Source organism: Nuphar pumila, chromosome 3 (assembly GCF_984573655.1).
Source record: "Nuphar pumila chromosome 3, dmNupPumi1.hap1.1, whole genome shotgun sequence".
Taxonomy (NCBI): Eukaryota; Viridiplantae; Streptophyta; class Magnoliopsida; order Nymphaeales; family Nymphaeaceae; genus Nuphar; species Nuphar pumila.
The window spans coordinates 126,832,044-126,847,015 of record NC_143251.1 but is presented as its reverse complement, the minus strand read 5'-3'; the positions used below and the strand labels follow the sequence as shown (position 1 = coordinate 126,847,015).

Below are 14,972 nucleotides of genomic sequence, written 5' to 3'. Positions count from 1 at the left end.
ACTCAGACCCAGAACCATTATGGGTTCGGGTATGATCCAATGGAAACGGCAGACCCGATCCACCCGAAATGGGTTTAGATCGGACCTGTCACCGGGTTGAAACGTCGGACCCGATCCGATATCAATGCTAAAACAGAAACTCAAGGGTTTTCGTTTACAGATAGTGAGAAACCATTTTGGTTTCTCTGCCTCCGACGCCCCCACGGTGACCCACATCGTTGTACGACGACCGATGCCGATGACCAGCCGACGACGGTCACCTCTCCCAGTGATGTCCCTTCGGCGATGGTCACCTCCCCCAGCGACGTCCAAGCGGCGTCGGCAAAGCTGCCAGCAACTGACGGTCGTCCCTCTGGGCATATCGCCCCACGACGATCAACCCATTTCCCCGGCGATGGCTGAGAGATCCGACAACTGGAAGGGTTTTGTCGCACATCGCCGATAATCCAGCGATCCGGCAAAAAAAAAAAACCCTTGCCCCTGGCAACGATACATGGTGACCCTGGTGCAGGCATTTCCCCTTATAGCCCTACGGTCACAGGTAAAACCCTCGATCCATTGCATATTTTTTTTATAGAGGGTCGCCTGAGCCAACGGCCGTTGGGAATGGCTGTCTCCCCACGACGATAGTTGCCATCGTTCGGCAACCAACATTGCCCCACAACGACGGGCGGTTACCGACTAGAATGGCTCTATCGCCGGTGAAGGTTGTCGCCCCATGGCGACAGTCTGCCGAAAACGTTGTCGCCTTTTGATGACAGTTTGCCAGGAATAACAGTCGCCTCATGGTGACTATTGATGTCAACCTGCGACTTGTGTTGCCCTACGATGACAGTTGCAGCAAAAAACATCAAAAGGCCCTACACGCACCCACGTGCAGTGGAATGCATGGTATCGTGGGCCCATAACCCAATGTTGGCATTTTTCTGTAAAAAGCAAACATAGAAAGCATACATGTAGTCGCCATAGAGCACGTGCAGGGTATTCGGCGTTCTCCTCAGTTGGTCGATGCCCACGATGAGCCTAAGCCTAAGGTCGATGGTGATTCGGACCCTGAACCCACTGAACTGAATGTAGGCAAGGCTGAGGCGTATGGCAATGGTTACTCATCATCCAATGCAACCCGTCAGCCCTTTATATAGTAGAGGAGGGAGATGAGGTACAGTGAATGTGTAACCTCCTCCCTTATGCCCTCCACTATCATGCCCGCTACCCCACTAAGCTTTTAATGTCAAACAGGGTCATCTAATGGGTTGGACTCGGATCCAAATATCCAACGATCCCTACCTTAGATACCTTAGAGCAGTTCAAATACATAAGTTTGATTTTCATTGTGAACGTCTCATATTTTTTAGATATGTGCCTGAACATAAGAACATAAGGGTACTATTTTGAATGAAAAAACTCAGAAATTGCATGTTTCACGCAACGTGACCTTTAATGAAATTGCCTTTCCCTTCAACCGTAGCCAAGTACTTCAAAAAGTAACCAGTGACCAAAATCAATTGTTCTCTTGCCAACTCCAACTCGTCTAACTGCTGGACAAAGAAGGTCCCTTGATCTAGATCAAGCAATTCATCATCCTGACTGACCTAGTACACCCTCTATGTCTCCCTTGAGGGAGGCTTCCTTAGGTTTGACTTCTCCCAACTCTTTTAGATCCAACGATTCAAGTATCCCTTTTGTCATGAATCTTAGACCATTACCTCAAACTATACCAACCTAAACCGGCTGCACTCATTCCATAGTTATTAGATTCCAAGATAAAACTTTAAAACCATCCACTTAATTAGCCACAAAGCCTCCTATTCCTATAGCTCTAGCATTGCTTCCTGCCTTGCTTTAGGATTAAGAACCTATTCACTTTAACCAAGCTTGTCAAGACTTAAAGTGGCATGAGGCAATGCAAGAAGCGTGTGATGCACTCAAATTCTGGCATAGGAAGCTCCACATGTTGGTTGTAAGTAGATATATATGATCAAACTAAGGGCAGATAGTTCGTTAAAAAGAATAATTAGACTATTTTGAAACATTTAATCAAGTTGTAAAACTCACGATTATCAGTATAGTGTTGTCCATTACATTGAATAATAATTGGTGTGTTAAGCAGTTGAATATTAATAATGTTTTTTGGCATGGCCTCTTATCCGAAGATGTGTATATGAAATAATCTCAAGGCTTTGAACATTTTGCAATGCTTTTTATGGTCTTAAACAAGTCCCACATGCATGGTTCTCTAAGCTTACCAATTTTTTTATAAGTCTTGTTTTCAAGGTATCAAGAAAGGCACTTCCTTATTTATTGACAAAATTCAAGTTATTGTGACTTGTGTCTTAATTTATGTATATGGTATAATTATTTCTAAGAACTCGCCTAACCATGTTCAGAACCTTATTCATTAAATGGGCAATGAGTTTGCCATTAAGGACTTTGGATCTTTTTACTATTTTCTAAGCATTGAGGTTATACTTAAAGGTGGTTTGCTTTTATCACAACTAAAATATGTGTTTGAGCTTCCAAAACATGCAGGGATGATATGAGCTAAGCCCATTTCCACTCCTATGTCTACTGCAGTTGCATTATATAATATAAGGCAACATGGTAGCAGATCCAGAATGCATAGTGGGAGCATTACGGTATGTTAATATGACAGGTTCAGATTTATCATTTGCAGTAAACAATGTGTCAGTTTATGCATAATTCAACCGAAAATCAAAGGATTCTTAGATACATGAAGAATATTGTCCATTATAGGCTTCTTATAAAATCGCCCACCTCAATGAACTTGTGTATCTACACAAATGTAGATTGGGCAAGCTCTCTAGACGGCAGGAGGTCAAACAGAAGGCTATGCAGTCTTCATGGGTTAAACTTGATAACTTGAAGTGCTTGAAAACAGGCAATTGTGTTACGATCTAGCATAAAGGCTGAATACAAGGCTATTGTTAATTCAGTTGCATAAGTCTTGTGGCTGAATATTCTTGTTACAAGGATTGGGAGTAAACACTTCAAGAATTCCGACTGTGCTATAGGACAATGTTAAGGCCACTTATCTAGCAGTTCATCCTATCCTATGTGGGATTGTATCAATGGACCAGGTTTGGTTCGGACCCAGGTGAAACCTGACTTGGACCAGATTTTTTAGTATGGTATCAGGTCCAGACTTGGGTCTACTTTAAGAGAAACCATACCCATATCCAATAAAAACTACATGGACCAGACCAAGACCATACCCGGTAAAATAATATTTTTTATCATTTTTACATTAAAAATTTGTGGGTCTTAATCGGAACTCAGGTCGGGTCCTCATCTGGTATAAAATTTCACAAACTATACCCAGGTTCATGTATTAATCGGACCTTCAGGTCTGGACCCGGGTCTTAATCGGGTCTTCTTATTTGTCACCATACCCGGACCCTATAGGGTTTGGTCCGGGTCGAGTCCGTGTAAACCCGACCTGTTTACACCCCTAATCCTATGTGCCACAATCATAGTAAACATATTGAAATTGATTTCATTTTGTCTAAGAAAAGTTGGGTAGAAAGAAGCTAAAAATTGAATATATTTTCTTCAAAAGACCACGTTGATCATATTTTGGCAAAAACCCTCAAGTTTCATTACGTAGCAAGCTCAATGTCCTTCCATTCTCATGAATTTGGAACCCTTACTTTTTTTTCTATCTTGAAATTGAATTTTATGATGATTAAAGGTACTAACATGATAAGAAAATCATACTGAACACATATGTTGGACTAGATCCAGCATTTGGTGGTTAGATCGATGTAAACAAAGGTATGTATCACTACCACCTAAGGATGTCAATTAGTAGAGATACAGGGATCGCTTAACTGCCCGCCTATGTGACACAACCCAATCACATGAAAGCATTCCATGAGCCCCACAGCAACAGAATGCAGGCTCCACATAAGTGAGCAGTTTAAATGAGCCCTCAATGCCTTTCACGGTATCAATGAGTCAGGTATGACCTCAACTCTACAGGATCCGATAAAATCCAGGTTTGATAATCAAATAGGAGGTCTAATTTTGAATGTGGGTTCGGATCCCTAAAATCCAGTAATTAGTATATGGAATCGGGTATGGTTTATAAAACTTAATACCAGCCCCGCATCTGGCCCAAGTTCCTATTAGTATCTCTAATTTTTCAATGTAAAAAACATTAAAAAGATTGTTATTATTTTACTGGGTATGGACCTGGTCTTGTTTATGTAATTTGTGTAGGATTGAGTTTCTCGAATGGTAGGTCCAATTTGACCTGGGTCCGAACCTGGTACCACCAAACCAGAGTTGGGTCTGGATCCAGTGAATGTCTAACCTGTTGACACTCCTAGTACTATTATAATGTAGCACGGTTAGGGATGTAAACTATCCTGATTCAGACTGTCCGGGTCTGAATCCATTCGGTCGGATTCGTTAGTCAAAGAAAATCTGTTTAATAATCAGATCCAGACTCGGTGTCAAGTTGCTTCAAAAAAAACGGCTAACAAATACATGTAGCTGTTGGATTTTAAGCTTGTCGGAACTGGATTTTGTTTTAGCTGATCCCCATCTAACCGCAAATCTGAATTTGGATTTGATTGTGCTAGATCCAACGAGGCTAGACTCAGTAATGGGTAGATCCGACCCAATGTAAAATGATAATTTTTGGGTCATAACATATTAGTACACTAGAGGCTGCTGATATTTAGACCCATGAACATCCATTTTAGATTTTGTAATCACATGATCCAATCCTTTTTTATATGGTTCGGTTAACCTTATGTATGGTACCCTCATCATTTTATTTGAGTTGTGATCATGTCCGCCTTGGATGCCATTCATCCATGTGATGAACGGCATCCAGAAGACCATCAGTTTGCTTTGTTTTTATCCATTCATTCTTTGCACTATAGATGCCGCTCATCTAAAACATAAATGGCTCACCAAAAAATGTGGGACTCATCTAAACAGCAAGCTATTTATTCATGATGTTCTGGTTGCCGTTCATCACATGGATAAACGGCCAGAGCTACCTCTGACCTTGCTACCAGTTGGCTACTTTTTCACGTCATCTCAACCACTCTGTTTGTTAATTTCTTGGCTGCCAAGGAATCGGCAGAAGAGCATAGGAACGGAATACTCGAGTATCTTGAAAGGTTTCTTTTACGTAAAGTCAACCGGATACTTCTTAAGGCCCAAAAGCAGGTTTAAAGGAAAATGATTTCCAACAAAACAACACCTATTATGGGCTTACGTTCATGTTTAAAGAATGTGATTGCAACCAACGGAAGCTCCGCTTGTCTGGTAGGAGCAGCTAGTGCATGCCACCTTGTGTTGGGACGTTGCAGGTTCAAAACCCAATGATATAGTTGTATAACTGGTAGGGTCTGCCTAACCCCAGCTTGCCTTTGGAAAAAAAAAATGATTGCATGACCACAGTCATGTAGGAAAATATAAGAGAAGATTTCCGCCGTGACTCTGTAAAGTTGTAGCTGAGTTTTCCAAGTAACCTCACATTATATGCAGCGTCACTTCATGGTGGGCATGCAGCGACCTGCTTGGCAGCCACCCATCTTGATATTTCTCCAGATGAGTGTGGTGTCCATCTCGAGAAATGTTGAGATGGATGGTCATCAACAGCAGAGCTGCATGCCAAGAATGCAGCCCCGCTGTATAAAAAATGTCCTTTATTCATAAGGATCTACGTAAAAACACTGCAGGATCGAACTTTTGTGCTTTGACTTGTGGACCTTATCCAGGCTCCATTTGGGGGGCTGGCAGTTGGGATGGTAGCTGAGGTTTCGAACTCAAGTATGGTCAAACTACTACGATAGTGGCAGTTAGGAAGAATGGCATTGTGAAGATAGTTTCTAGAAATTAGAGAAGAGGTGAAATTGTTTCCCCCTTATATTTGCACTCAATAACTGTAATTGCCAACTGCAACTTTCTAGAGGGGCTAACTGCGAAATCCAGAAATTGATGGATTCCACGTTCCCAATTCAGAAGCTTTCTCCCTGACTCCCAGCTCCCAAACACCTAACAGTCACCGTGTCACTGCTCTCTCTTACCCTTGATTTTGTACACGTGGAGAAGCCAGGCACGAGCTAGCTCATCTGAATAAAAAATTTAAAATCTGCTAATAAATGTAAAACTTGTATCGCTGAAAGAAAAGTCTCATGCTAGATTTTTTTTCTTGATGAGGTCTCATCCTAGAAGTCAAACAAGATTAAGCAAGACAACATAGATGGGCCGATCTATCCCTGTGCAATCTTTAGCATCTCATTCCTTAAGGTTCAAGAGCAACTTACACTTGAATAAACATTAGCTTCTTTCAGACTTGTTGCAAGAAATTTCAACAGGAAAACAGCCATAAACAAGTTAGTGAAACTGCCCAACATTCTATGACACTAAAGATAAATAAAAAACTAAATTGTCAGCACCATTGAGCTGAAGATGAGCTCCTATTAAACTCCATAAATAAGAAACAATATGAATAAAAGTTCAGTAACTTATGTACAGGTTGTCACTGAGTTAAGGATAAATAAGCGCAACCAAGCATCTGCAACTTGCAGTATAATCTTCACCAGCACCAAGTCTTCACAGAAAAGATGCTTCAGGCTCTCCTCGCCCAGCTACCAGTTTTACCTTTTGACATCTCTTTCTTGCGAGGCCCACGTGATGACCCAGCCTCAACATTTTGAAAGTATTGTGAGTGTGCAATAGGCCTTGCTTCTTTGCGTCCACCTCTAATATAACCATTATCCCCCCACCTTCTATTTCCGATTCGTAAATTTGATGAACCACCAAAATAAGCTTCCTCAAAATCATCATCACCATCATCATCGTAATCATAATCATATGGGAGGACATCCTCTTGTTCAACAGTCTCAGGTTGTGATTCAACAGTCAAGGGCGTGAACCAAGGTGCCCGCAGCAGCAAACACACACTTTCCTCAATGAGATAGTCATTGACACTGCAGTAGGAAAAGGCAAAGAACCTCAGTGCTTGAAACATGCAAGAGCAGCAACCCAAAAAAAGGGAACACAAAAAAAAAAACCTAATGCTGCCCACTTATCTAAATCACATACCAGCCGTCCAGTGACCGATGAACACCGAGGAAAGAGAACGGCATCTTGCATTGTGGACAACAGGGAACTGCACTATATGATGCCCACCTCAAAATGCATGTCACACTGTATAAAATAAGAGAAAAACCGAAGAGTGAAGAAGAAAGTCCCCAGTTTACTCCCTTTCCTAGTTATAGACAAAACAGGGACATGTATCACATTGTTGTTTCAAAGTTTTGAATTGAGATATTTCCTACTTCTACATAGAACCAGCAGCAATTGTACTCATTTTTGCAAAAAACTGTACAAAAATTAAAAATTAAAAATTAAAAATAAAAAACCATCAATTAGTGGTCCAACTCCAGTTGACGCTAAAGATTGAGGCAACAGAATCATAAATTTTCCAACAAACACAAATATCAGTTCACAAAAAAATACAATCAAGGAACAGCAACTCGAGTTCAACCTTGAAGAACTTTATTTTTCAAGGCCAACAAGAAACTACTTTAACCAATCTTAGAAACAGATCAGCAGGGTTTAATAGTTTTATTAAAATAAGCAAGTCATATGCACGCACAGGCTAGAAGAAATGAGAACATATCATATGCATCCACAGGTTAGAAGAGAAAAAAAAGATAAGTTACTTGAACAGGCCAAAAGAATGAACAGAAAAAACATCCAGACACCTTGTGTCCAACTACAGGTTTGTGAGGACAAAATTGATGATGTAGACCAGAAGGGAACATTATGCCAGAGAAAAGAGACATAATTTGGGAACTATGGTGCATGGGTCCATTGATTCTTTCATTTTCCTGTGTCTTTTAAGCCGCAACTCTAAATCCTCAAGTTCAAACAGCAGAAATTGCATTTAATACTTTTTCTTATTTGAAATGCTTGAAGCAGAAATAGCTATACAATCAAATGATCTTAATATCTGTTAAGTGGTATTGAAACAGTTTAATACAAAGCATGAAGAGAAAACTAGTTTGCCCACACCTGCTGTGCATTCATTGTCCATTTCCCTGAATTTACTCTACCCTTACAAATTTACATATTAAAAGATTCTGATTTAAGGATCTTTTGTTATGTTGATGGGAGCTGAACCATGAGCCTTAACCTTAAGATGCAAACTCATTTCAGCCACGTCCTTCATATTCCATTTTAAGAAAACAAGACTAAAAGAGGAAAATAAATGAATAAGTGCAGCATTGCGCAAGCATCATGTCACTAGAGTTTGAGATGCTTAGACAAACCAGTATGCATGATCGCAACCTTTTACATGGGCAGTTTCTTCAAGCAATATCTCTTCCAAACAAATTGCACAAGTCCCACAGTAGCTCTCTGGTTTGGGAAACGTATGGCTTTCAATAGCCAGTTCTCCCTCTGAGACCTGATAAAATTGAAATGGAATACGACAACTATTAGAAAGATTTAGAATCCAGAATTCCAACTTCACAAAACTTTCAAACAATCAATGAGTTGATAGATCTCTTATCATACAGAAGGCAGTACAATTAATTTACCAAAGGCTGAAATGCTCCACATAAGCTATTTTAGGTGGAAAACATCTAAGACGAATTTAAAAGATCAATTAACCTGATAAAAAATCTGCAGATAACCACTTACAGAGGTCACTTTGAAGTTCTAACACATATTCAGAAGCAATGGAACTCCAGCATTAACCAACTTAGGCATTGATGCATTTTCTACATTAAAATGAAAGTAGAGGACTACACTAGCACTCCTCTAATAAAATTTTCATTCACATAAACCTAAGACGTGTGGATAGAAGGCTTTTTTCTGCGCACATCATTGTTAGAGGAAGCTCACCTGGACAATAGCAAGCCAGATCTAAGATGACTGGAGCAACATCCAGCAAAAAGAAAAAGGGAGTAAAAAAAAAGTCAAACAATACAGCCAGAAAGCAGTACCATTTAATGGAATGCAAGTAATAATGAAAAACAAAAGGTCATCAATGAGAAAGCACTGGGAGAGAAATGAGCCACTAAGCTGTGGTAGAAACGAGCACTGTCCAGATAATACTTTGAGAGAAGGTTAACACAAAAAGAGAAAAAAAAAAACATGTGCAGCACCCAATCTGAACTCGTGACTGCTAAGATTTTCCCTGCAGAGGAATTAGCAAACAAAACCTCTATTATTTGCCGTTTCATTTCCAGAATTGTTTCCCCATCATTTCACGTCGTTCCACATCATCCTAAGAAAAATCTTATTTTCCCCCTGTTTCCCATACCAACAACCTTCTAACCTTCACAAATTTGCAAATAACTTGTCATCAGAACTCTTTGGACATCGAGTCATGTCATCTTGCATCTAAGCATATCCAGATGCAGACCAAATACTGTGGGATTCAGTTCCTCCTCCGACCACAAGCTCAATTATCATAAATCAGCTATAATTCTAACGAGTGATGAAGGTATCCCTTCTCAAAACCCATAAGTTATTTTTAGATGAATCATACCCACAAATTTCTCCAAGGAAAAAGAAAAAAAATACCCGTTTTATATAGGATCTCATTGAAGCTCATTGTAAGCCTCCTTAGCCCAAAAGTAGCCAACCATTTGTATACTTCTGGAAATTTTTCTCAACAACCAACCAAAGATTCCTATTTTCTACCGAATTAAACTCATAACGAACCAAAAACACCGAGTCTTTATTCAGAGATCAAGTAAATCAAGATTATTACTTCCTACATCAACCAATAATCTAGAAAACCCCAACAACTTAAAAGGGCCTATCAAACAAATTGAAGGAAAAACTGAAAAAGAGAATGGTTGGTCATCTATCTACCTTATCTACGGTGAGAAGAGAGATCCCTTCTGTGATGAGATCCATTGAAGCGTTACAGAGGATACCAATGGACCGACCAAATCGATGAGGGAATGGAGACGAGATCGAATCTGCTTTTCTGCTGCCTATTCAGGCCTGGTCCATCACGAGAGAGAGAGAGAGAGAGAGAGAGAGAGAGAGAGAGAGAGAGAGAGGGAGGGGGTGGCCAAACCAGAGGGGTTACCGTATGGCGACCAAGGAAGGAAAGAAGGGATGCCTGCCTCCTCTATAAATTTCTAAACTCTTTTTTATTATTATTTTGGTTAATAAATAAAAAGGGAAAATTTGAAAAAAAAAAAAGAATGGTATATTTCTTCTTTTTGAAAAGTACGTACCTTAAATTGAAATGACCTACATTTTAGCACACGGGATTGTTTGACAAAATTACCCTTTAAATCGTTATTAATTTCCAATACAAAAGTCCATACCTTCTTGCCGGTTCTGCTGGCCCACCAGCAAAGTCGTCCCACCGCCTCAATGCTAAGTCACATGGACACGCTAAAAAACGGAGGATACGGCATTTTTGTGTAACAAAATGTCTGACAGAGATTCATGGATTCACGGTTCTTGGATTTGACTAGGGCTATCAATGCATCGGGTATCGACCCATCAGGGTGCAGTCGAAATCACCTAATTAACAAGCTGCGAGATTGAGGCTTGAGTTCAGGTTTTGCCTGATAAAGAAAAATTAAATCTCGGATGGTAGTGGATCTAGGAGAAGCGGGGATCCGAACTCGTGAAATGTGGAATAAACCGAGGATGAAGGTAAAAAAAAAAACTCACGAGGGGATGAACTTACACTTTCTCTCGCTCGGCCTCACCCCACCCTGCCCCATCTTTAATCTTTGTTAGTAAAATAACTAAAATACCTTCAGTTATTTAATAAAATTATAAATATTTCTAATACTAAATTTCTAACCCTAAAACCTAAAATAACTCTTTAAGCTTCTTCACTTCTCTTTCTTTCAGTCACAGTGGTCGACTCTTTCGGCTTCTTCAATTCTCTTTCCTCTTCCTCTTTCAATCATCGCAGTCGATCCTTTTGGCTCTCTCTTAAGGCTCTTTGTGCCACTTTGCGTGATAACTTTACCTTCTTGACGCCTTGATCTCTTCTTCTAACCGAGTTAGTTAGGGATTGACTCAGATAAGCCCAACCTGAAGCACATTTGGTTCAATAAATGAGTCGAGTTTGTACATGAATTCAAGCTTGGCCAAGTAATGCACCCGGGCTCGATCGATCTAGTGAGCTCGGTAAGCTCAACTAAGCTTGATAAATCTTGCTATATATATATATATATATATATAGAGAGAGAGAGAGAGAGAAGAATGGGTCCACGATGTTTTTTTTATAGTTCTGACCCCATAAATGTGTTGGTATTAAGAATCCACACTTGGATCGATGTGTTTTTGATGAAAAAATGATATTTGGAGCCTTGAAAACTTACAAAGATTTTGGACTGTTGATTTTTCGAACATTTTGAAAACCTACCCATGTGTCTAAATCAAACACTTCAAGAGCTGATCTCTATAAAATCAAGTATATAGATCACTTCTGTACAGTCATAATTTAAAAATAAAATAAAAAACACCCTTAAAAACTTATTTAGCAAATTTCATTTAGCGCATACCAAATTAAAGAAAGGTCCAAAATCTACAACCAAAGATGACCTCTTCTTCAATGCTTGAGCATCTCATCGATCGAACCTCATATATTTATTCTTTATAATTTATTTAGTAACAAATATGCTTTACACGAGGACTTTATGTCATATAAGCATGTTTTTTGAAACGTGAAAAATCAATGACTCGCAATGCATTTAAAACTTTATAATACAAAGTATTATGGGCCGTTCATTTTTAGTGTTTTTTAAAACATATTTAAACTACAAAAATTCATAATCATAAACATGTCATTCACTGAATGAATGATACAATCCATATAGTCTTATCGATGAAAAACTTGATCGTTAGAGAAGGAACGTTGTCAATATCATCAGTTGAAGATTTTGGACTTTTCTTTGGTTGGATGGTCTCGGAATCAATTCTTAGAGCATTTGATTCTTATGTATGAATAGGTTTTTATGAGTTGTAAAAATCAATAGCGTACAATTTTCATAAATTTTTGAAGCTCCATTTACCATTTTTTCTATCCACAATTCATGACCCAAGTGTTGATTTATAGTAAATCAATCATGTTGAAGACATTTGTATGGTCAGAATTAAAAAAAATAAAAAATTTATATATATGGTAGTTGCTCATGAGTGAGGTGCTAAATGATATGCTAAATGGGTTTTTTATGCCTTTTTGGTGTTTTTTGCAATTCCAACCCTATAAATGTGTTGGGCATGATCGATTTACGAGAAATCCACACCTAGATCGTGTGTTCTTGATGAAAAAAATGATATTTGGAGCCTCAAAAATTTACAATGATTTTAGACTGTTGATTTTTTTTTTTAACCTTATAAAAATCCACCCATGTGTCTAAATCCAACACTTCAAGAGCAAGAGCAGCTGATCCCTATAAAATCAAGTACATAGATCACATCCGTACAGTCAGAATTTAAAAAAAAATAATTGAAAAAGGTTAAAAAACCCATTTAACACGTTCATTTTCGCACCTAAGAGCAGCGACCCTAACAAGCAACAGTTTTTTGACACAAGATCACATCTGTTGCTTATATACATATAGTCGCTCAATGATTTAATTAAAGGTTATATAAAAGGCATTTTATCGAGGGCAAGGGTTAGGGTTTCATTCAGTTTGCTTCTCGGCTCTCACTCAACTTCTTCCTTGAGCTGTTGTTGTGTCCCATGGTCTACATTCTCCTGGACCTCCTCTACAACTCTTCTCCACCTCCTTTCTAGTAGCTGCCGTTTTGGGGCTCCTCCCCCTTATCTCCCTATTGGTCATGGCTCCACCACTCTTAACTCTTTCTGCATTAGTGATACCAGTGGCCCAGAGCTTGTTTGTTGCTGCTGGTTTGGGGCTCTTCCTCCTCTTCACCTCCCGACGGTCATGACTCCACAACTCTATAACTCTCCTGCAACACTGACATAAACGGCCCAGCGACTTGCAACCTGCAATAGACTAGTACTTAGCAACCTGGTTGGTAAGCTCTATCTCTCTCTATATATATATAAAAGGGACTTAGGGTTTCTGAGTAGGTCGAGGCGAACCAGACCTGCCGAGCTTCTCGAGCTTGGTCAAAACGAGCCATGCTCGAACTCGACTCGTGGCAAGCTAGCGAGTCGGGCTGGGCTGTGCTCGATACCCAACATGAGTCTGGTTCGAGCAAGCTTGGCCCAGGCTGGAGGCGAGCCTGAACATGAGTTTTTTGGGTGAAACGAATTCGAATATGCTAGGCTCGATTCGAACCTGGCTCGTGTGCACAATCCTTATATCTTTGGCAAAAAATCATAACCAAAAGTGGCCCGCATATTACTCGGATCACGTTTTGGGTTAGAATTTTTATGCTTGCATGGGTGCGCTGAGACCTGTCACGTGTGGAACCCATGCACTGGGTGTCCCGTGGATGCAAGTGGACAGCGATTCAAATGCCCCCTTAGTAACTAACCAAGCCCTTTTTGAACTCATCACCACTGAGAAGAGTACTCAGGAGGGAACAACGAGCCGAGCTAGCTCGGCTCGAACTTGTCCGAAAATTTTAATGAGCCAAGTTTGAACAATGGTGTATGCTCAACATAAATAAATGAGTCGAGCTTGACCCGATTAAGCTCAGTTCATATATGTATATGATGCCTTAAGTTTTAGTATATGTATCGTTTTTTTATCAAAAAAACTAAAAAAACAAGGTTTCACCCTAATGGGTAAGACGTTGGGATTGCATGTGAGAGTGATGGAGATTAAATCTCGGTAGGTCTTTTCGACTAAAAAAAATTTTGTTAGAATAAAAACGATCGAGTTCAGCCCGAGCCTTTCATGCACATCTGCATTTCAAGCTCAGCTCGAGCTCGAGCTGAGCTTGAACGTGCACTTTTTGAATGACCCGAGTTTGAACCAGGCCACGCTAGGCTCGGACCTGGCTAGCATTCAAGGATGGCAAATTGGTAATTTACTTTCCAGAATATACTGATGAAGATATTTTTTGTAAAATAATATAAAGTTTTATACCATAATTGTAACGCTTTTTTATGTAACTATACATAATACAGATACGGTATAAAATTTATAATATGGAGGAATATTCGTTTTTAGTTGTGCTTCCCACGATCACCACAGGGCCCACAACAAAATGGAAAGGACCTTATAGAGATGAGGGGGATCAGGTGCAATGCAATTGCAAGCTTTTTACTGTGCTGCCAACCATATGCTGTTGGACCCCACCCTACAGTTTAGGGGCTGTACTCATGGTGGGTGATCAAGCCCAGCAGCGGTAGCAGCACACTAAAAGCATACAATCATCGTGATAGCATAGTGACAAATATCGCTAGAATTATGAAAATCTTGCCATAATATCGTGAGAAATTACGTAAAAGTTAAAAAATGGTAATTTTTCGTTATATTTTTTAAAAATATCATGATTTTTTTTGGCAAAACATAAATATTGCATCACGTTTTAAATGGCTATTTATCATTAAAAAAATCGTGTGTTTATATTTTTTAATATTTTTTTTATAAAAAAAATATATTTTATATTTTCATCTTTTTTTTATTGCCGAGATTTTGCCCAAAAAACCCAAGAGTTTAAAAAAAAATCAAAAATTCATGAAAAAAAAAAACCTGTTTTAAACTTTTGTCACTTTGGGTGATAGCAAATCCTGAAGATATTTAATTAGAAGAAGATGGTGAAGATGACTCAGTTGCAGAAAAAGACATTGCTGCTGCTGTTTTTGGGGATTTGGCAAGAAAGATGGAGCTTGATGAGGCCAAGTATAATGCGTCTGAGGATGGTAAAGCTCTTGGGGCTCTTGAGAGAATAAAGAAAAAGGCAAAAGATGCCGTTAATACAGAATAGTTTCAATTGAGCGACAAATAGTTGGTGACTTATTTATTTGCATAAGATTAGTTTGTCTGAAAGTCTAAAAGAATAATCAGATT

At 39.3% G+C, this 14,972-nt stretch overlaps 1 protein-coding gene across 1 annotated transcript; it reads right to left on the bottom strand.

The window, feature by feature from the left end:
* Window positions 1–6,301: 6,301 nt before the first annotated feature.
* On the bottom strand, window positions 6,302–10,109 carry LOC149843685 (uncharacterized). The gene is made up of 4 exons (XM_090000021.1): window positions 9,874–10,109; window positions 8,319–8,455; window positions 7,087–7,191; window positions 6,302–6,971 (listed from the first exon to the last, which is right to left on the bottom strand). The coding sequence occupies exons 1-4, from the start codon at window positions 9,916–9,918 to the stop codon at window positions 6,611–6,613; spliced, it is 648 nt and encodes a 215-aa protein (XP_089856147.1). The 5' UTR covers window positions 9,919–10,109; the 3' UTR covers window positions 6,302–6,610.
* Window positions 10,110–14,972: the final 4,863 nt, after the last annotated feature.